Source organism: Balaenoptera physalus, assembly GCF_965194825.1.
Source record: "Balaenoptera physalus genome assembly, chromosome: 7".
NCBI lineage: Eukaryota > Metazoa > Chordata > Mammalia > Artiodactyla > Balaenopteridae > Balaenoptera > Balaenoptera physalus.
The window spans coordinates 115,346,038-115,367,044 of NC_138886.1; the positions used below are offsets into that span (position 1 = coordinate 115,346,038).

Sequence of the window (21,007 nt, forward strand, 5' to 3'; positions counted from 1 at the left end):
TTTTTACTTCTTAATTATGCCTTTATTTTAGACGTGTCTCTTTCTTCTAATTATATCCAATTATATGTAATTGCAGATTCTTAGTTCACTTCATTATGGCTATGAGCAGAAAAGCACTTTACTGGAGTGTTCTCTCTTTCCAAATATTCTCTTTATTCCTCCTTCCAGCTGCCCGTGTGCACAGGGGAAGTTGAGTTCATACATATATGTTTCCCACTATCAACTGCACCCCTGTGGCAGACGTTTTCTGACACCGCTCCTATTGAGGGATGGGATCCGTGTCCTCTCCCTTTGAAACTGAGTGGGTTTTGTGACTGTTTAAGATCCACAGAGTGCAGTGGAAATGACATTATGTGACATCCGAGTCTGGGTCATAAAAGTTGATGCAGCTCTGATTTGCTCTTGGGAATATTCACTCTTGACCTTCAGCTGCCATTTATGCAGCCCGCCTGTGCTAAGGCCGCTGTGTCACCGAGTCCAAGCTCATATTGATGGCCTCATGACAGGCCAATAAATCGAGAGACGAGGTGTTGGGGCAAGGAATATCAACTTTATTAGAAAAGCCAGCAGACCAAGATGATGGTGGACTAGTGTCCCAAAGAACCATCTTTCCCCAGTTAAAGTTCGGGCTTCTCTTATACTCAAAGGGGAGGGGGTGTGGTTGACTGCTGCAAACTTCTTGGTGTGGGAATCCTCTGTTCTTGGAGCTGTCCCTGTAGGTCTGATCACCACGTTCCTGTGAACCTCGACAAGACAACCGTTACTCTCTGTTCTACAACGTTTTATCTCTATACGAATAGAAAAGTGTACACCTTTAAAGATCAGAGCCTTGAGAACGGGCTATCCTGTATATTTCAGGGTATAGGCAACATTCTTAACTTGTGGCAAAAGCAACAGAATACAAAGATTAAAGTAAAAGAAACAGAGCTAATATGGAGTCAGATTTATTCTTCCCTATTATAACTGTACTAGCAGGAATACAGAATTAACTCCCAGGGAGACCACAGGGAAGAGAACCTGAGACCATAGAAACAGATGACTGGGAGCTCTCACTCCCCTTCCCATTCCCCTTCCCACTACTCCAGCTCTAGCTATCAACTACTGGATGTTGTTTCAAGCAATTCTGTTTGCGCTGATTTATTTTATGTGCAATAAAATAAATCAGCTCCTCTTCCCTCCAGTTTGCCACTTTTTTCTAAAGCGCTGGGTTCCTGTGCTTCTGACTGGTCTAAAAAAATGAAGCAGCTCAGTGACTGAGACACAGGAATGTGGCTATTAGAATGTAGTATCTGAACACAGACCTATGGACCATATCACTGTCACCAGAGGCTTCCTTTTGTTGCTGTGTGCAGCGAAACCTCAGCCCTCCTTTTCTTACTTAAGAATGGCTGTCTTCTCCCAACACCCACATTTCAGAATCTTAACAGATAAAAGCAATGCCAAGTGAGTCTAATTTAATTTAGCAAAGGCCTGGGTTTGGGACTCAGAATTGTTGCCTTTGGGTTTCTGCTTCTCCGCTTAGTTTGTCATTGAAAGGACATTGGCATCCTTTGAGCCTCCATTCTTCTCTGAGCTGGGACCAATACCTCTCCTATCTGCTTCGCCAGGGTACTGAGAGCTATATGTGACAGAATATTAGAAAACATGTAAATTGTAAAACAGTGACTAAACGTAAGAGATGATAGATATCATCATCACTGGGAAGTTATTCATCTGCTTTAATTTCCTCATCTGCAAGGTGGGAACAATATAACACCACCTTCCTCCTGCTCTCATCAAAATACTGCTTTAAGCATCCACAATAATATCTAAAATCACTCAGATTGGGGGGTGGAGGAGAGGTCAGGGTGGAATATGTTAAGTAAAATACAGAGTATGTATTCAACAAATATACATTGAGTGGCTACTATGTATTGGCACTAAGCTAGATGCTGGGCATATTGCAATCAAGAAATGGTCCTGGGACTTCCCTGGTGGCGCAGTGGTTAAGAATCCGCCTGCCAACGCAGGAGACATGGGTTTGAGTCCCGGTCCAGGAAGATCCCACATGCCACGGAGCAACTAAGCCCGTGCGCCACAACTACTGAGCCTGTGCTCTAGAGCTCGCGAGCCACAACTACTGAGCCCACGTGCCACAACTACTGAAGCCTGCGCGCCCAGAGCCCGTGCTGCACAACAAGAGAAGCCACCGCAATGAGAAGCCTGCGCACCGCAACGAAGAGTAGCCCCGGCTCGCCGCAACTAGAGAAAGCCTGCACGCAGCAACGAAGACCCAATACAGCCAAAAATAAAAATAAATAAAATAATTAAGTTTATTAAAAAAAAAAAAGAAATGGTCCTTCCTCTCAAGGAGCTTACTGTCTAGTGGAATGCTGTTATGGACACATAAGGAGTCTATTTCAAGACAGTTGAAGAGGTGAAATCAGAGAGAGTAACCAAGGTGGGCTCAGATCTCCTGGGTGGCCATGTAGCATGGTGATGAAGAGCACAGAGTCTGCACTTGACTACTTGGTTCCAAATCCCGCTTCCACCACTTATTGCTGTCTGACCTTGGAAACATTATTAAGATCTCTGGGCCCCAGTTTCCTCATCAGTAAAAGGAGAATACTAACCAACCTCAAAGAATTGTGGAAGGACTACATGAGCCAATGCTTGTAAAGCATTTATCACAATGTCTGGAACACAGAGTAAACACTCAAAAATGTGAACTGTTATTACTATTATTATTACCTAGTGCTGTGGAACCTTTATAACATGGAGCCCATAGTTTTGGAGGGGAAGTCAGAGAAGGCTTCCCAGAAGTAGTGACATCTGAGATGAAATCTGAAGGATGATAGGCATTAGCAGGTCAGGGGACAAGGTACTGGGAGTGAGATGAGTATATACCAGGCAGAAAGAACAGTCAGATTTGAGTGCTTTCTCAAACTCTCATGTGCACAAAAATCATCTAGGAGTCTTGTTGAAGTGCAGATTCTGATTCAGTAGCTCTGGAACAGAACATTTCCAGTGAAGTTCCCAGGGAATGCTGATGATGAATCCCTGTTCTACACTTCCACTTGGTAGCAAGGTTCTAAACGGGTGCAAAATCTCAAAAGGATACAGCGAGCTATTTAAGGATGGCTGGCATGAAAATGGGGGTTGGGGACTGTTGTGTTGAGTAGAGAGAAGTAGGAGAGATGAGGTCTAGGATGCTGATCACAAAGGGACTTACAAGTTACGAGGAGAAAAAAGCAATTTGGAACAGCAAAGAGGGCTTTAACTGCCAAGTGGAAAGTGGGTTGGAGGAGAACCTCTCCAGAAGAAAGGTGACCAACTGAGAGGCTTCTCCTGTCAAGTAACAGTAGGTGAGAAATGATGGTACAAGGTATGGCAGTGGCCCTGGGGATGGAGAGAAGTGGAGGAATTCAAGAGCTGTTAGAAGATATGATCAACAATTTAGTGATTGATTTGCGTGGCGGATGAAGGGGATGGAGAACACAAGAAAGGCACAGCACAAGGTTATCAGTTCGTCTCAGCTGCCGACGGTCAACACATAATTACAAAGCACATGGAGAATAGCTGCTCGTCAATGGCACACAGAGGCACTATCTTCTCCACCTGAGATGCTCCTGCTACTTTTGGCAATTGTTGACCTACTGTTTTCAAAATACCTTCATTTCTACTAACTCCTCAAGGCCTAATGGAGAGACACAAAACCAGGAAAGTAAATCTGTACTTCATAATTTAGCACTTACTCTCTTATTTTGTTCATTCGTTATGTGGGGTGTGTTGGCCTCCCCAGATTAGCTATTACTCTTTGCGGGCAAGGGCCGTGTCAGATCTATTGTTCCCATTCCCCACAGTGGCGATGACCAGGTAGGCAGTTAATACATGCTAGTTGACTAGTTGATAGAATAACATCTAGATGTTTACATGTCAGTGCCATTTATTACGCATGAAATGATGACAATATCTGTCAGGTGTTGAGAATTTTATATACATTATAAATGACATCATCTTATTTAGTTTATCAGAATCCTCTGAGACCCTTATATCCGGGCAGCTTGGGTAATAACTTGTTTGACTACAGCTTCACTTAATTATTTTAATAGAATGAAAGCCTATCCCATTACTGTTGAACTCTACTGCCATCTACTGTTCGTGTGGTAAGTTAAGCTATTGTGCTTCCCACCTCCTTTCTTCTTTACTATTGAATGTATGTTTTCTTCAGATCTTAAGGGCTTTCTATGCTTGGAGTTTCAATCCAGAGAAGATGCAATTTTCTAATAGTTTCTGGCATTTCATTACAACAACCCAACATGATATTGACAATTTTTCTCTCATTGGCAAAAAAGAGTTTATGCCTTTATGGAATATTAACCATTTAAAAATGTAATGACACAATGGTCTTTTCATAGGCTTTTTTTTTTTTTTCCAGGAAAATTAAAAGAAAAAGGTCATGACATTTCTGAAGAATTTTTCTCTACCTTTAGAAGACATCATTAAACTGGACAGCTATCTAGGCTACACTTCATTCAGGGTGTAAATCTTAACTCATCCTTCAAGGTCCTCCTCTCAAATGATAACTTCTCCATAAAACCTTCTCTAATTCTTCATTCTAGGAGTCAATTCTCCCCTCCACAATTGGTAATTGTTATAATGAACCACATGGTGGAAGGACAACAAAAATTCCAAAATTAAAAACAAAACTTTATAAATCGTTTCCTCTCATTCTTTCTGATGGTTCTTGTTTTTCTGTTGTAGACAATCAACATAAAACTGGACTCTCAGCTGTAACAATCTCATAAAGGGCTTTGTTTTAAGAAAGAGAACGTTTTAGGAAGGACAAGGACAGAAGCAGAGACACGTGTTGGGTGATCTGATGAGAATTCAGGCAATTTATTTTGTCTTTGCTCTGAGACTTAAGGCAACTCGCTGTTCTTAGGTACTAGATGGTGAAGATTTCAAAGGTTAATGAAGTGACAGTAGACCGGGACTTAAACCCTTGCATATTTCCCCTCTAATGCCCTATTTTAGTATGAAAATGTTAGTTTAAAAGGGGAGGGAGACACCAGGTAAATTTCTGGCATAGTTTAGGTGTCTGGAAGTAGTTCAGTTGGATTGTATTTAATGGGGAGGCCGTGCGGTGGTGACCAAGGCCCAATTCCTTGAATTTCATAGACCTAGACTGAAGCCAGTTCTGCTACAGATTAACTGTGTTTTAGCGCGTCACTTGAGTTTCCGCAAAGTATAGGATTGGTCACTTCCTCTTCAGTGTACTGTACGTATTTCTACCTAGGTCCCTCTCATAGGTGATTGTATGCTTTTCCTCTTTCTTGTTCAAGGTCACAGCACCTTGGCGCTCGCCCTCTGGGCGTCGGCGGTGTCCGGCCGTGTCCCTCCCTTACACCTGGCGCTTCTGTGGGGTCACAATAACCTACTCAATCCCACGTGTCATCTCTTCACGGCCAATGGATGAAAATCGCCAAAATTTACGGCAGCCCCATGCTCTGAAGAGGGATTACTGCTCAAGTGGAGGGAGGCAGGTCAGGGACCTCTTCTCGTCGTCCCTTTTTCACCAGCCTTTTCTCAAACGGAATGTTTGTAGGGATGGCGGGTGCGACGGTTGGCTTGCAGGCAGAGCTTTTTCCTGCTAGGAACACAAATCTTCGCTTCCCGCTGTGTTTCCGGAAGCATTCTCATCGGACCTAGGCGGGGACTGACTTCCGGATAGGACTTCCAAGACTTCCGAGTTTCGAGCCCGCCGCTTCCGCCCGGAGTTGCTTTAGGCTCCGCTGCGAGTAGCTACTTTCGCCAGGAGTCTGTAGCGTCTCGGATGTGGAAAGTGGCACTGGGGCGGCCTCCTTCTTGTCCCCTCAGCTTGCCCACCCGAGGCCGGGTCCCCAGGTGCCGGCGGCGGCGGCTGGGCCTGTCGCGGAGCGTTCTCTTTGCCCGAGTCCTGGGCCTAGGGGAACCGAGCGGTGAGGGAGCGGCGCCCGGCCTGGCCCAGCCCCGGTCCAGCCCCGGCTTTCCCGGGGCCTGTGACGGTGGCCACAGGCCTCGCCGCGCCCATCCCAGCCTGGGGCGGGGCGCGACCTCCCCGCCCGGGTCCCCGCCCCTCCTGCCTGCCCAGCGCCTGGTCATTCCCGTCAGCCCAGCGGCGGCGTAACCGTCTCGCCCCTCCGGGACTCGGCAGTTCCCTGGCTCTGGCCGCTGGGGAACATGGAGTTTGCGGAGCTGATTAAGACGCCACGGGTGGACAATGTGGTGCTGCACCGGCCTTTCTACCCGGCCGTCGAGGGGACCTTGTGTCTTACTGGCCACCACCTGATCCTGTCTTCCCGGCAGGACAACACGGAGGAGCTGTGGCTCCTCCATTCAAACATCGACGCCATCGACAAGCGGTGAGTGCCCATCCCACCCCCTGTTCCGCGGGGAACCTGGGGTCCTCAGGTGCAGGTCTGCGGAAACGCGTCCCATCGCCCAACCAGCCAGCAGATCGAGCCCCCTCTGGCCTAGATTGAGGATTTGAGTTTTAGAAAGCAGAAAACCATCCAAATGAGATACCAGGTTTCCATTCAATCTGGCTGGGTTATCACGTGGTTGTTATCGTGATTATCATTTTTGGTACATAACACCATGTGGGGGGATATGCAGCGTTTTCTTTTAAAATTTCTTTTCCTTGCACCGTCATATTCCTTGAATGTTAACTGTCCATCATAGTTCATGAAGTTGTGACTGAATGTGATTTAGGTAAAGTCTTTACTTGCCACTTTCGAGTATGTAGACTTCAGTATTGTAGTGTCTAAATTCCACAAAACCTTTTCCCCTCCTCTCAAAAATGTTCAGTTTATCTTATTTCTTACCTTCTGGGTCATCAATTTAAGATTTCCCACTATGGGAGATTATAATGTCTTTTATTTATTTTTACTCTGGCTTTTGGAAAGAACAGAGTAGGCTCTTAAACAAAGGTATTAATTAATTAACCTCTTATTTTGCACCCCAGACTCTTTCTTTCCAGGGTAGTGCCTCAGAGTTGAAAAGTTACACTTCCTTTGCAGTCAAAATTATCATTTCCCCAATGGCTTTGTACTTACTCTAGCCAGAAGAAGGTAAATTGGTTATCCAGTGAACACTAAAGTATAAATGAATGACAACAGCTTTTTCTATTACCTCTCAGGAGAATTTGGATACAGTATTAAGAAGATTCCTAGAGAGGTTATGCTTTAAAAGAAAATACTTTTTAATAGTAGAAGTTAATACGGGTGAAGTGGTGATAAATTTATTTTTTCAAGCAGAGGGCTCTTGTTAGATTCCTGAGATCACCTTCTCCTGTGTAAAAGTTTTCAGCTGTTACTCATCTATCAATATACAGTTTAACCATTTCAATCTGCCACCCGTTTCACAGGTTCTTCTGTTAATCCCACAAGGAGAAATAATTCCCCTCACCTTGAAATCCTATAGCTCTTTAATTATACCTCTTTCATAAGTATATTTTACAATCTGTATTTTGATAGTTACATATATGTTAGCTCCTTGAAGCCAGGACGCGAATTTGGTTAATTTTTGTCTCCTTCAAAACTGTGGCATGGGCAGATAGGCACATAGGAAATAAAAGGATTAACCGCTGAATGGTCAGTGGTGCCATAGAATACAAATTAGAGTTTCTCCATGCCACCAACTCTTTTCTTTCTTCCTTACCTCTTTCTGTGGTTGCTTTTCACTCTCTCATTTCATCGTATTTACCTAGCAGTTACTACACGCTGGGCCTGGTTGGGCTAAACCAAGTATTTAAGATAAGGACTTTTTAATCTGTTAGGGGAGAAATGACAAACTGTACACATTTATCTTTTTCCTGGGAAGCAGCATGATGTAATGGAAAGAGCTCGGTAGTCAGATCAGAGTTTGTTGAATTGTTGCTTTCAAAAAAGAGTTACTTTCATGTGTCTTCTATATGCTGAGCTCTGTCTGGGCTGTGCAGATGCAATGGTGACTAAGACAGATGAGGAGCTTATGTACTAGGGGAGGAGATGGACATTCACATAAATCAACAAATAAATATATAACAACATCAGGTAATAAATGCCAGAAAGGAAAATAAAGGAAGATGTTAGGATAGAGAATGCCTGGAGTCAGTGTATTTAGAAAGAATGTTCGAGAAGACAAGTGACATTTGAATTAATGAAGGGAGGAAGCCTGCAGTGTGACTATTGGAGGAAGGAGCGTTCCAGCCAAAGGGAATGCAAAGGCAGAGACTTGAGACAAGACCATGCCTGGCATGTAGGAGGAAGAACAAAGAGGCAGGTGTGGCAGGAGGGCAGTGAGCACGGGGTAGAAGCTAGGAGGACTAAGGAGACGGCAGAAACGTGGGGGATAAGCAGGGGTCAGATGGTGTAGACTGTTACGCCATGGGGATGGTTTTCATGGGAAGCCTTGGAGAGTTGAAAGCGTGGAAGTAGCAATCGGTAGACTTCTAGAAGATGATTCTGGTGGCTGGCAGAAAATGGATTGTAGAAGGGCAATGATTTGTTAGCAAATCATTAAAATTTTTTTCCCTTTCTGTGGCTTGCCTGTGAATTTCCTTGGTGTTTCTTTTTCTGTTTTTTTTTTTTTTTTTTTTGGCACCAGTTCCTTATATACTCTAGGTATTAATTCTTTGCTTAGACATTGCAGATATCTTCTCCATATCTCTCACCCATTTGTTAACTCTTGTGTGGTGCCCTTTGTGGAACAGAAGTCCTAATTTTAGTACAAAATTCATCGATACTTTATGGTTTGTGCTTTTTAAGTCTTAAGAAGTCCTTCCTTATCCCAAAATTACTAGGATATTCTCCTGCATTTTCTTCCATATTAGCTTTATAGTTTTTTTTTTTTTTTTTTTTTTTTTTTAATTTTATTTATTAATTTTATTTATGGCTGTGTTGGGTCTTCGTTTCTGTGCGAGGACTTTCTCTAGTTGCAGCAAGCGGGGGCCATTCTTCATCGCGGTGCGCAGGCCTCTCACTATCGTGGCCTCTCTTGTTGCGGAGCACAGGCTCCAGATGCGCAGGCTCAGTAATTGTGGCTCACGGGCCCAGTTGCTCCGCGGCATGTGGGATCTTCCCAGACCAGGGCTCGAACCCGTGTCCCCTGCATTGGCAGGCAGATTCTCAACCACTGCGCCACCAGGGAAGCCCCAGCTTTATAGTTTTACCCTTCGTTTTTAGGTCTTTAATTTATTTGGATTCTACCTTTGTTTCAAGTGTGATAAGAATCCAACCTTGTTTTTCTTCATGTAGCAAGCCAGTTTTCCTAAAACCATCATCTAACAACCCATCCTTGACTGACTTATCATATATCAGGTGATTTTATATACATGTATATATAATATATACAGCTTTTGCTGTGCCCTATAAGTTTTGTAATGTCAAGTTTTTGTTTTCATTTTTTTGTCTGTGTTTTATAATTTCCCTTGTGATTTCTTCTTTGATCCATTGGTTGTTTAAAAGTGTATTAATTTCCATAATTTGGTGAATTTCTCAATTTTACTTTTGTTACTGATTTCTAACTTCATCCCATGTGGTCAGAGAAGATACTTTGTATGGTATCTTTTTTTTTTTTTGGCTGCACCTAGTGGTATGCGGGATCTTAGTTCCCACACCAGGGATCGAACCCATACCCCCTGCAGTGGAAGCTCAGAGTCTTAACCACTGGACGGCCAGGGAGGTGTCTATATCTGTCTTTTAAAATCTGTTGAGACTTGATTTGTGGCCTAACATACGGTCTATCCTGAAAATTGTTCCATGTGCACTTGAGAAGAATGTGTATCCTATTGTTGTTGGGTAGCGTGTTTATGTCTGTTAGGTCTAGTTAGTTTATTGTATTAAGTCCTCTGTTTCCATATGTATATCTATCTGGTGGGGTATTAAAGTCTCCGACTATTATTGTAGAACTGTCTATTTCTCCTTTCACTTCTGTCAGATTTTGCTTCAAATATTTTGATTGTCATTAGATGTGTAAATGTTTATAATTGTTACACCTTCTTGCTGTGTTGAACCTTTTATTAATAGATAATGTCCTTTGTCTCTCATAACCATTTTTTATTTATAGACTATTTTGTCTAATACTAGTAAAGACTTCCTTGCTGTCTTTTGGTTACTGTTTGCTTGGAATATCTTTTTCCTCCATCCCTTCAATTTCAACTTGTTTGTGTCTTTGGATCTCAAGTGAGTCTCTTGTGAGACAGACTATAGTTGGATCATATGTTTTTATCCATTCTGCCAATGTCTATCCTTTGACAGTTTAATCCGTTTACATTTAAAGTAATTATTGGTAAGGAGGGACTTACTTCTGTCATTGTGCTGTTTGTTCTCTATATGCCTTAAAGCTTTTCTGTCCCTCATTTCCTTCATTATTGTCTTCTTTTGCACATAGTTGATTTTATTATAATGAAATGTTTAAAATTTTTTCTCATTTACTGTTGTGTATATTCTGTAGCTGTTTTCTTTGTGGTTACCATGGGGATTAAATTTAACATCCTAAAGTTATAATACTCTAATTTGAATTTATACCAGCTTAACTTCAAAAACATACAAAAACTCTACTCCTTTATAGCTCTGTCCCCACTGCTTTCCATTGATGTCATAAAATTACATTTTTATGTATTTGGGCCTGAAAACATAATCTAATAATTCTTTTAAATGTGTTAGTCTCTTAAATCATGTAGAAAATAAAATGTGCGTTTACAAACCATTGTTACAATAATACTAGCTTTTTAAAAAAACTATTTATTTATTTATTTTTGGCTGTGTTGGGTCTTCGTTGCTGCATGTGGGCTTTTTCTAGTTGTGGCGAGTGGGCGCTACTCTTCATTGCGTTGTGTGGGCTTTTCATTGCGGTGGTTTCTCTTTGTTGCAGAGCATGGGCTCTAGGTGTGCGGGCTTCAGTAGTTGTGGCACACGGGCTCAGTAGTTGTGGCTCGCAGGCTCTAGAATGCAGGCTCAGTAGTTGTGGCACACGGGCCTAGTTGCTCCGTGGCATGTGGGATCTTCCCAGACCAGGGCTCGAACCCATGTCCCCCGCACTGGCAGGCAGACTCTTAACCACTGCGCCACCAGGGAAGCCCTTGATATCAGATTTTTAGTTGACAGTTTTTCCTTTTAGCACTTTGAATGTATCAGCCCACACTGTCTTCTAGCTCCAAAGTTTTTGAGTTCCTGGCGTGGGTCTCTTTGAGTTAATCTTACTCGGAGTTCATTGAGGTTTTTGGATGTTTATAGTCACGTCTTTCATCAAATTTGGGAAATTTTCAGCCATTATTTTCTCAAATATCCTCTCTGCCCTTTTCTTTCTCTCTTCTGTTTCTGGGACTCCCACTGTGTGTGTGTTGGTCTGCTTGTTGGTGCCTCACAGATCACTTTTCTTTAATCTTTTTTTCTTTCTGTTTCTCAGACTTGATAATTTCCATTGTCCTGTCTTCAAGTTTGCTGATTCTTTCTTCTGCTTGCTGAGAATCTGCTTTTGAATCCCTCTTGTGAATTTTTGATTCCAGTTCTTACACTTTTCAGCTCCAGAATTTCTTTCTTTTTTTTTTTTTTTTTTAGGTTTTCTATCTCTTTATTGATATTTCTGTTTTGTTCACACATTATATTCTTGGCTTTCTCCATATCTTCCTTTAGTTCTTTGAGCATCTTTAAGACTGTTAAAGACTTTGTCTAAGATATCATCTTCCATTAAATCTTTTTCAGGGACAGTTTCTGTTTATTTATTTTTTACCTTTTGAATGGGCCATGCTTTCCTGATAATTTCTCTGCCTTGTGATTTTGTTTTTTTTCCTTTGCTCAACACTGGATGTTTAGATCTAATAATGTGGTAACTCTGGAAAACAGATTCTCCCTCCTCCCCAGGGTTTGCTGTTTTGGGGTGTTTCTTTTGTTTATTATTTTTGTTTTTTTGACTGCTGTAGGATGTCTATGCCAAGGATCAGCCTGAGGTGTAAACTTAAGGCTTTCTCAGGTCTTTTCTGAGCCTCGGTATGTGCAGTCACAGTCACTTCCTAATTTTCCTATATATACAGTTGTTTTCAGATGTCCTGATCTTTAATGTCTGGTTCCTGAAAGGGGAAAAGTGAAAAATGAAGAGGAGTGGGAAGAGAGCTGACCCTCTAAATCCACTGAAAGTCACTGATTGGGGGCTGGGGGCATCTTGCAACAGTGGGAGGAATTGCAGCAATGGCTGCCTGCCTCTTTGCACCTCTGTGATCAGAATCAGCAATCAACAATCACAGCACAGATCCCTGATATTTGGAGGACAGGGTCCCTTCTGCCCACCCTGGCTCCTATAAGCTGTGTGCAAGCTGCTCTAAGAACATATACACAGCTGCCTGCCACTTGGGTGGGGGTGGGGAATGGGTAGCTGCTGTTTTGCTAAGAGCTGAATTTATCCAAAATTAACTGCAATTTATTATCCAAGTGTTTCCCTAGAAGTTGCAAGCCTTTAATAGACATCAGAGTTCCAAAATAGGTACAGCAAAGAGATTCTGCCAGTGCAATTGTTATCTAGGTGGGAAGACAGGTTCCTAATGCTTCTGATTCCACTATCTTCCAGAATCCTTTCCCTTATTGAGTTTTGAGGTTTTTTTTTTTTTCTAAGTATATTATGATACAAGTCTTTTATCAAATATAAGATTTGCGAATGTTTTCTCTCAGTCTGTGGCTTGTCTTTTTATTCTCTTTAACTGTGTCTTTCAGAGAGCAAACATTTAAAATTCTGAAGACATACAGTTTATTAGCCCTTTTATAGACTGGGGTTGTGATATCTAAGAAATCTTTGCCTAACCAAAGGTCACAAAGATTTTCTCCCATGTTTTCTTCTAGAAGTTTTATAGTTTTAGGTTTAGATATATGATCCATTTTTAGTTGGTTTTGTATATGGTTCATGTATAGATCCAAATTCTTTTTTTCATATAGATATCTGATCGTTGTAGCACCATTTCTTGAAAAGTCTGCCCTTTCTTCAATGAATTGTCTTTGCACACCTTTGTCCATATGTAAGTGAATGTATTTCTAGACTTTCTTCTCTATTCCATTGATCTATTTGATGCCATTGCTGCCACAGTCTTTATTTTTATATTGTCTTTAAATTATATAGTGTTAGCTGTCTGATTTTGTTATTATTCCAAGTTGTTTTGATTATTTGAGGTCATTTGCATTTCCATATGAATTTTAAAAATTCATTTTTGGCCATACCATGCAGCTTGCAAGATCTTCCCCGACCAGGGATTGAACCCGCACCCTCGTCCGTTGAAGTACAGCATCCTAACTACTGGACCGCCAGGGAATTCCTCCATATGAATTTTAGAATCAGCTTGTCAATTTCTTTTTAAGAAAGGCCTGTTGTGAGAATTGTGGTGAACCTGTTGATAAATGAACTTGATGAGAATTAACGTAGGATATCATAATATTGAGTCTTCTGACTTACGAACAAATCTCTCTCTCCATTTATCTTATTTAGGTCTCAAATTTCTTTCAGCAGTGTGTTATAGTTTTCACTCACAGGTCTTTCAGATCTTTTGTCAGAATTTCCTCTATGTATTTCATATTTTTTTATGCTATTTCAAGTGATATTTTTCAAATTTCAGTTTCCAATTACCTGTTTGTATTAATCATTTAAAAAAAAATTTTATTTATTTTATTTTTGGCCACATTCTGTCTTCGTTGCTGTGCATGGGTTTTCTCTAGTTGCGGCAAGTGGGGGCTACTCTTCGTTGCGGTGCGTGGGCTTCTCATTGTGGTGGCTTCTCTCGTTGCGGAGCATGGGTTCTAGGCACGTGGGCTTTGGTAATTGTGGTGCACGGGCTTAGTAGTTGTGGCTCACGGGCTCTAGAGCGCAGGCTCAGTAGTTGTGGCGCATGGGCTTAGTTGCTCTGCAGCATGTGGGATCTTCCTGGACCAGGGCTCGAACCCATTTCCCCTGCATTGGCAGGCAGATTCTTAACCACTGCGCCACCAGGGAAGTCCAGTACAATGTTGAACAGAAGTGGTGAGAGGGAACATCCTTGTATTATTCCTGATCTTAGTGAGAAAGCATTCAGTCTTTCTCATTAAGTATGCTATTAGTGGTAGAGTTTTTTGGGTTTTTTGTTTTTGTAAATGCTCTTATCAGGTGGAAGAAGTTCACTTCTGTTCCTAGTTTGCTGAGAGTTGGGTTGTTTTGTTTCATTTTAAAATCATGAATAGCTGTTGGATTTTGTCAAATGCTTTTTCTATATCTATTGAGATGAGCATATTGTTTTTCTTTTTCAGCTTGTTAATATGGTAAATTACTTTGTTAAACCACCCTTGCGTTTTTGGGATAAACCCCATTTGCTCGTGGTACATTATCCTTTTTATATATTGTTGGATTTAATATGCTAACGTTTTGTTTAGAAATTTTACATCTGTGTCTATGAGGGATATTCGTCTGTAGTTTTCTTGTGATATTTTTTGGGTTTTGTATTTGGGAAATGCTGGACTTTAGGTGTGAATTGAGAAGTAATTGCCTCTTCTCAGTTTTTTGGAAGAGTGTGTCTTGACTTGATAGTATTTTTTCCTTAAATGTTTTATAGAATTCATCAGTGAAGCCACCCAGGACTGGAGTTTTCTTTGTGGGGAAGATTTTATTGAAAATTTCAGTTTATTTAGTAAATATAGATCTAACCAGGTTATTTATTCTTGAATGATCTTTACTAGTTTGTGTCTTCTGAGGAATTTGTCCATATCATTTACCTTGTTGAATTTATTGGGATAAAATTGTTTCTAATATTCCCTTATTATTTTTTAATGTCTGTGGAGTCTGTAGTGATTGTAACCTCTCTCATTTCTGACATTGGTAAATTGTGACTTTCTTTGTTCCTGATCAGTCTGGCTAGAATTTTATCACTTTTATTGATCTTTTGAAACAATCATTTTTGCTTTCATTTTTCCCTAGAATCTTCTCTTATTTCATTATTTTTTTTTCTTTTTATCTTTATTATTTAATTTTCTCTGCTTTGGATTTAACTTGCTGTTCTATTTCTAGTATAGTGGAATCTGAGGTCACTAGTTTGAGACCCAAATTTTCTTCATTAATTTCCTTCTTTCCTAATATAGGTGGTCTCCTCAGACTATCAACCCCACCCAGTTTTCCTCTCCCTTCACTATAACTTGGAAAATCTCAAAACAGTAAATTGGGGCAGTCACTGGACTCACCCATCTCCCAGAGAGCTCTGTTCTTTGTTGTCTGATGTTCAGTGTCTTGAAAACAGTCTTTCCTTATATTTTGCCCAGTTATTATTATTATTTTTAATAAATTTATTTATTCATTTATTTATTTATTTATATTTGGCTGTGTTGGGTCTTCGTTTCTGTGCGAGGGCTTTCTCCAGTTGCGGCGAGCGGGGGCCTCTCTTCATCGCGGTGCGCGGGCCTCTCACTGTCGTGGCCTCTCCCGTTGCGGAGCACAAGCTCCAGACGCGCAAGCTCAGTAGTTGTGGCTCGCGGGCTTGGTTGCTCCGCGGCATGTGGGATCTTCCCAGACCAGGGCTCGAATCCGTGTCCCCTGCATTGGCAGGCAGATTCTTAACCACTGCGCCACCAGGGAAGCCCGCCCAGTTATTTTGGTTGTTTCGGGTGGGAGGGTAAATCTGGTCCCTGTTATTCCACCTTTGCCAGAAGTGGAAGTGCCAAGAGTGTGAGTTTTCAAAATACATTTCATAAGAGGCATTCCACTGTGTTGTTTAGTAGTGGATATCTGGTGGAATTTTCTTTGCTAGGATTTGACCCATGTTGATAATTTTTGCTTATCCAAATTCACAGTGCAGTGATGTTGGGCATGGGGGTATTTACAGTTGAAGTAGAATTTGGGAAGAGTAGCTGTAGGAGTTGTTTTCCTAAGCTAGGCACAGTATAAATAAAATTATCCGCTTTAGATCAATATAAGAATTCTTAATTTAGGGAATACTCAGAAGTATTAATGGGAAAGAATTGGGGCAGTCAGTGGCAAAGCAAAAGAAAAATCAGAACTATCAACAAGTGCAGACAAAAAAAAAAACAAGAAAAGGAAGACAAAAATCCCAACTAAGGTAAAATTAAATTTGTTCAAAACTTACTGATACAAAATTTATGATTACACGTGGCATTTACTCTGAAGTTTTCCTTGACTTAGAATAGATATTGCAAGTTAATAGGTTTTAAAGACTGAAAAAAAGATACTTATTTTTCAAATCAACTGCTGTAAGTTTGGAAGTAAGTAAAATCTGAAATGAACTGTTTTTCTATGCTTTGGAAATATCTCTACACAAACACTTAATACATTAATTACAGATCTGTTTTTCCTATTATTTGAAGTAAGGCCCCTAATAATCTCCATTAAATGAATTGGCCTGCATGAATTACTTTATATATTTGAAAAAAATTTTAAATACATATATTTAAAATTATCTGTGGCTCACATTTTAATGATGCAGGCTTGATTCTTCCTTAATTAGATTACTAGGGGAGAAGAAAGTTGAATACAGGCACACGGCGGAGGTATTGCAGGTTTAGTTCCAGACCGCCTCAGTAAAGCCGATATGACAATAAAGCAAGTCACATGAATTTTTTGGTTTCCCAATGCATGTAAAAGTTATTATACACTATACTGTAGTTTATTAAATGTGCAGTAGCATTATATCTAAAAAAGCAGTGTACATACCTTAATTTAGAAATACTTTATTGCTAAAAAATGCTAATCATCATCTGAGCCTTCAGTGAGTTGTAATCTTTTTGCTGGTGGAGGGTCTTGCCTCAGTGCTGATGAATGCTGACTGATCAGGGTGATGGGTGCTGAAGGTTGAGGTGGCTGTGAAAATTTCTTAAAATAAGACAGCAGTGAAGTTTGCCACATTGATTCTTTCCTTTCAAGAACAATTTCTCTGTAGCATGCAATGCTGTTGATAGCATTTTTCCCACAGTAGGACTTTTTTCAAAATCAGAGTGAATCCTTTCAAACCCTCTTGCTGCTTTATCAACTAAGTTTATGTAATATTCTAAATCCTTTGATGTCATTTCAACAGTCTTCATCAGGTGTAGATTCCATTTCAAGAAAACACTTTGTTCAACTCCTTATCCATTAAAGTTTTATCATGAGACTACAGCAGTTCATTCACACCTTCAGGCTCCACTTCTAATTCTAGGTCTCTTGCTATTTCCACCACATCTGCAGTGACTTCCTCCACTGAAGTCTTGAACCCCTCAACATTATCCTTGAGGGTTGGAATCAACTTCTTCCAAACTCCTGTTAATGTTAATATTTTGACCTCTTTCCATGAATCAGAGATATTCTTAATGGCATCTAGAATGGTGAATCCTTTGCAGAAAGTTTTCAGTTTACTTTGCCCCATTCTATCAGAAGAATCACTATGTATTGCAGGTATAGCCTTATGAAATCTATTTCTTTTTTAAAAAAATTAATTAATTAATTAATTTTTGGCTGCGTTGGGTCTTTGTTGCTGCTCGCGGACTTTCTCTAGTTGTGGCTAGTGGGGGCTACTCTTTGTTGTGGTGCGTGGGCTTCTCATTTCAGTGGCTTCTCGTTGCGGAGCACGGGCTCTAGGCATGTGGGCTTCAGTAGTTGTGGCTCGTGGGCTCTAGAGCGCAGGCTCAGTAGTTGTGGCGCATGAGCTTAGTTGCTCCGCAGCATGTGGGATCTTCCCAGACCAGGGCTTGAACCCATGTCCCCTGCATTGGCAGGCGGATTCTTAACCACCGTGCCACCAGGGAAGTCCCTGAAATATATTTATTAAATAATAAGATTTGAAAGTCAAAATTACTCCTTGATCCATGGTCTGCAGAATGGGCATTGTGTTAACAGGCATGAAAACAAATATTAATGTCATTGTACGTCTCCATCAGATAATGGGTGATCAGGTGCATTGTCAATGAGCAGTAATATTTTGAAAGGAATCTTTCTGAACGATAGGTCTCAACAGTGAGCTTAAAATACTTAGTAAACCACGTTGTAAACAGATGTGCTGTCGTCCAGGCTTTGTTGTTCCATTTATAGAGCACAGGCAGAGTATATTTAACATAATTCTTAAGGGCCCTAGGAGTTTGGGAATGGTATATGAGCACTGGTTTCACCCTAAAGTCACCAGCCACACTATCCCCTAACAAGAGGGTCCGTCTGTCCTTAGAATCTTTGAAGCCAGGCACTGACTTCTCCTCTCTAGCTACGGAAGTCCTCAGATGGCCTCTCCTTCCAGTATAAGGCTTTGTCTACCTTGAAAATCTGTTGTTTAGTGCAGCTACCTTCATGAATTATCTTAGCTAGATCTCCTGGATAACTTGCTGCTTCTTCTACATCAGCACTTGCTGCTTTGCTTTTACTTTTATGTTACGGAGATGGCTTCTTTCCTTAAATCTCATGAACCAACTTCTGCTAGCTTCAGACTTTTCTTTTATAGCTTCCTTGCCTCTCTCTGCCTTCAGAGAATTAGAGTTAGGGCCTTGCTCTGGATTAGGCTTTGATTTACGGGAATGTTGTGGCTGGTTGATCTTCTATCCAGCCCACTAAAACTTTCTTCATATCAGCAATTAGGCAGTTTTGCTTTCTTATCATTCATGTGTTCACTGGAGTAGCACTTTTAATTTCCTTCAAGGACTTTTCCTTTGCATTCACACCTTGCTACCTATTTGTCATAAGAGGTATAACTTTTGGCCTGTCTCGACTTCTGACATGCCTTCCTCACTAAGCTTAATCCTCTCTAGCTTTTGATGTTAAAGTAAGATGTGTGACTCTTCCTTTTACTTGAGCTCTTAGAGGGCATTATAGAGTTATTAATTGGCTTAATTTAAATATTTTTGTGTCTAAGGGAATAGGGAGGCCTGAGGAGAGGGAGAGAGATGGGGAAACGGCAGTTGGTGGGGCAGAGGACACACATTTATCAATTAAGTTCACTGTAGTATATGGGCATGGTTACTGGTGCCCCAAAACAATTAAAATAGTAACATCAAAGATCATTGATCACAGATCACCATAACAAATATAATAACAATAACAACAATAATAATAATAAAGTTTGAAATATTGTAAGAATTACCAAAATGTGATGCAGAGAGATGAAGTGAGCAAATGCTGTTGGAAAAATGGCGCCGATAGACTTGCTGGACACAGGGTTGCCACAAACATTCAATCTTTAAAAAACGCAATATCTGCGATGCTCAATAAAGTGAAGTGCAATAAAAGAAGGTCTGCATGTATAGATGGTGATTATAACTAACCTCCTGTTTTTAAAGAAATAATCATATACTTTGAGTTGGGAGTATATAGGTCCCTAAGCATAATTTATAATTTTTTTATAGGTTTGTGGGACCACTGGGTACCATCATCATAAAATGTAAGGATTTTCGAATTATTCAGTTGGATATTCCTGGAATGGAGGAATGTTTGAATATAGCCAGTTCCATTGAGGTAAGTGTTTTGGAAGCAAAATGTGATGAAAATAAATAATCATTAAAAGGAACCTTATTTTCTGCTTCACTGTAGCTCTTATGTTTTTTTTTTTAACATCTTTATTGCAGTATAATTGCTTTACAATGGTGTCTTAGTTTCTGCTTTATAACAAAGTGAATCAGCTATACATATACATATATCCCCATATCTCCTCCCTCTTGCGTCTCCCTCCCACCCTCCCTATCCCACCCCTCAGGTGGTCGGTCACATAGCATGGAGCTGATCTCCCTGTGCTATGCGGCTGCTTCCCACTAGCTATCTATTTTACATTTGGTGGTATATATAAGTCCATGCCACTCTCTCACTTCATCCCAGCTTACTCTTCCCCCTTCCCGTGTCCTCAAGTCCATTCTCTACGTCTGAGTCTTTATTCCTGTCCTGCCCCTATATGTTTCTTTTAGATACTTAGTCATGTTGTGTGACTCAAATATTGAAGACTGAATGGAAGAGCCTCACCCTGAGTCATTGTTATAGGAATGTAAAAAGATTTCATTGACTTAACAGCAGTTTTTAATGCTGCTTATTCTTCTGGGTTTATCGATGTTGTAGCATGTGACAGGAATTCCTTCCCTTTTAAGGCTGAATAATATTCCATTGTGTGTATATAAATGCTGAGACTTCTTAAAAACGTTATTTCTTTTGTAAAGCAAGTAATTATCAACAGTGATTGTAGTCTTTTGTTTGTTTTTAGTAAATCTGAATTTCCATGTATTATGTTTGCTTAAGACAGGATGTATTTGTTTTATATTTACAGAAATGATATTGAATATCTGTTCAGATTACAAATAATAGAAATTTTACTTGGATAATTTAATCTTTTTTTAAAAAATTTTTATTTATTTATTTATTTATTTATTTATGGCTGTGTTGGGTCTTCGTTTCTGTGCGAGGGCTTTCTCTAGTTGTGGCAAGTGGGGGCCGCTCTTCATCGCGGTGCGCGGGCCTCTCACTATCGCGGCCTCTCTTTTTGCGGAGCACAGGCTCCAGACGCGCAGGCTCAGTAGTTGTGGCTCACAGGCCTAGTTGCTCCGCGGCATGTGGGATCTTCCCAGACCAGGGCTCGAACCCGTGTCTCCTGCATTGGCAGGCAGACTCTCAACCACTGCGCCACCAGGGAAGCCCAAATAATTTAATCTTTAAATTGAAGAGCTCACAGTGTTTTCTTTCCCATTTTAACCAACTATTTTGGTATACCCTCAGATTTTAAGTTGCTTTATTTTAAATCATTGCCACTAAATTATAGCAATTAACTTTATGTTTACAGTATTTTCTAGGTAATTATAGAGACACACTGATTTTTTTTTCCTTCTGTCTTTGAGTGACTGATCTGGGCTTTGTATGCAAAATAAATGCTATTGGCTTAACTGTTAAAGGGAGCAGAAAGGCTTAAATCTGTAGGATCTCATTTGGCTTTTAAACAAAAATAGAGAAATAGAGGAACCACCGTTGTACTGAGAAAATGGCATGTAGCATTTTTCTTTCTGCTTTTGCTAAATTTTACTTAAGGAAATGAGAAGATGAGCTGAACTGTTTGTCTTAC

General features: G+C 40.6%; 1 protein-coding gene across 1 annotated transcript in view; it reads left to right on the top strand.

Annotated features, from left to right (window-relative positions):
- Positions 1 to 2,061: 2,061 nt before the first annotated feature.
- Positions 2,062 to 21,007, top strand: part of MTMR9 (myotubularin related protein 9) — a 75,558-nt gene continuing 56,612 nt past the window's right edge. The window contains exons 1-2 of the mRNA XM_082468928.1: positions 2,062 to 6,383; positions 19,317 to 19,425. Of these exons, the coding sequence (XP_082325054.1) occupies positions 6,202 to 6,383; positions 19,317 to 19,425 (291 nt within the window). The 5' untranslated portion in view covers positions 2,062 to 6,201. The remainder of the gene's footprint in view (positions 6,384 to 19,316; positions 19,426 to 21,007) is intronic.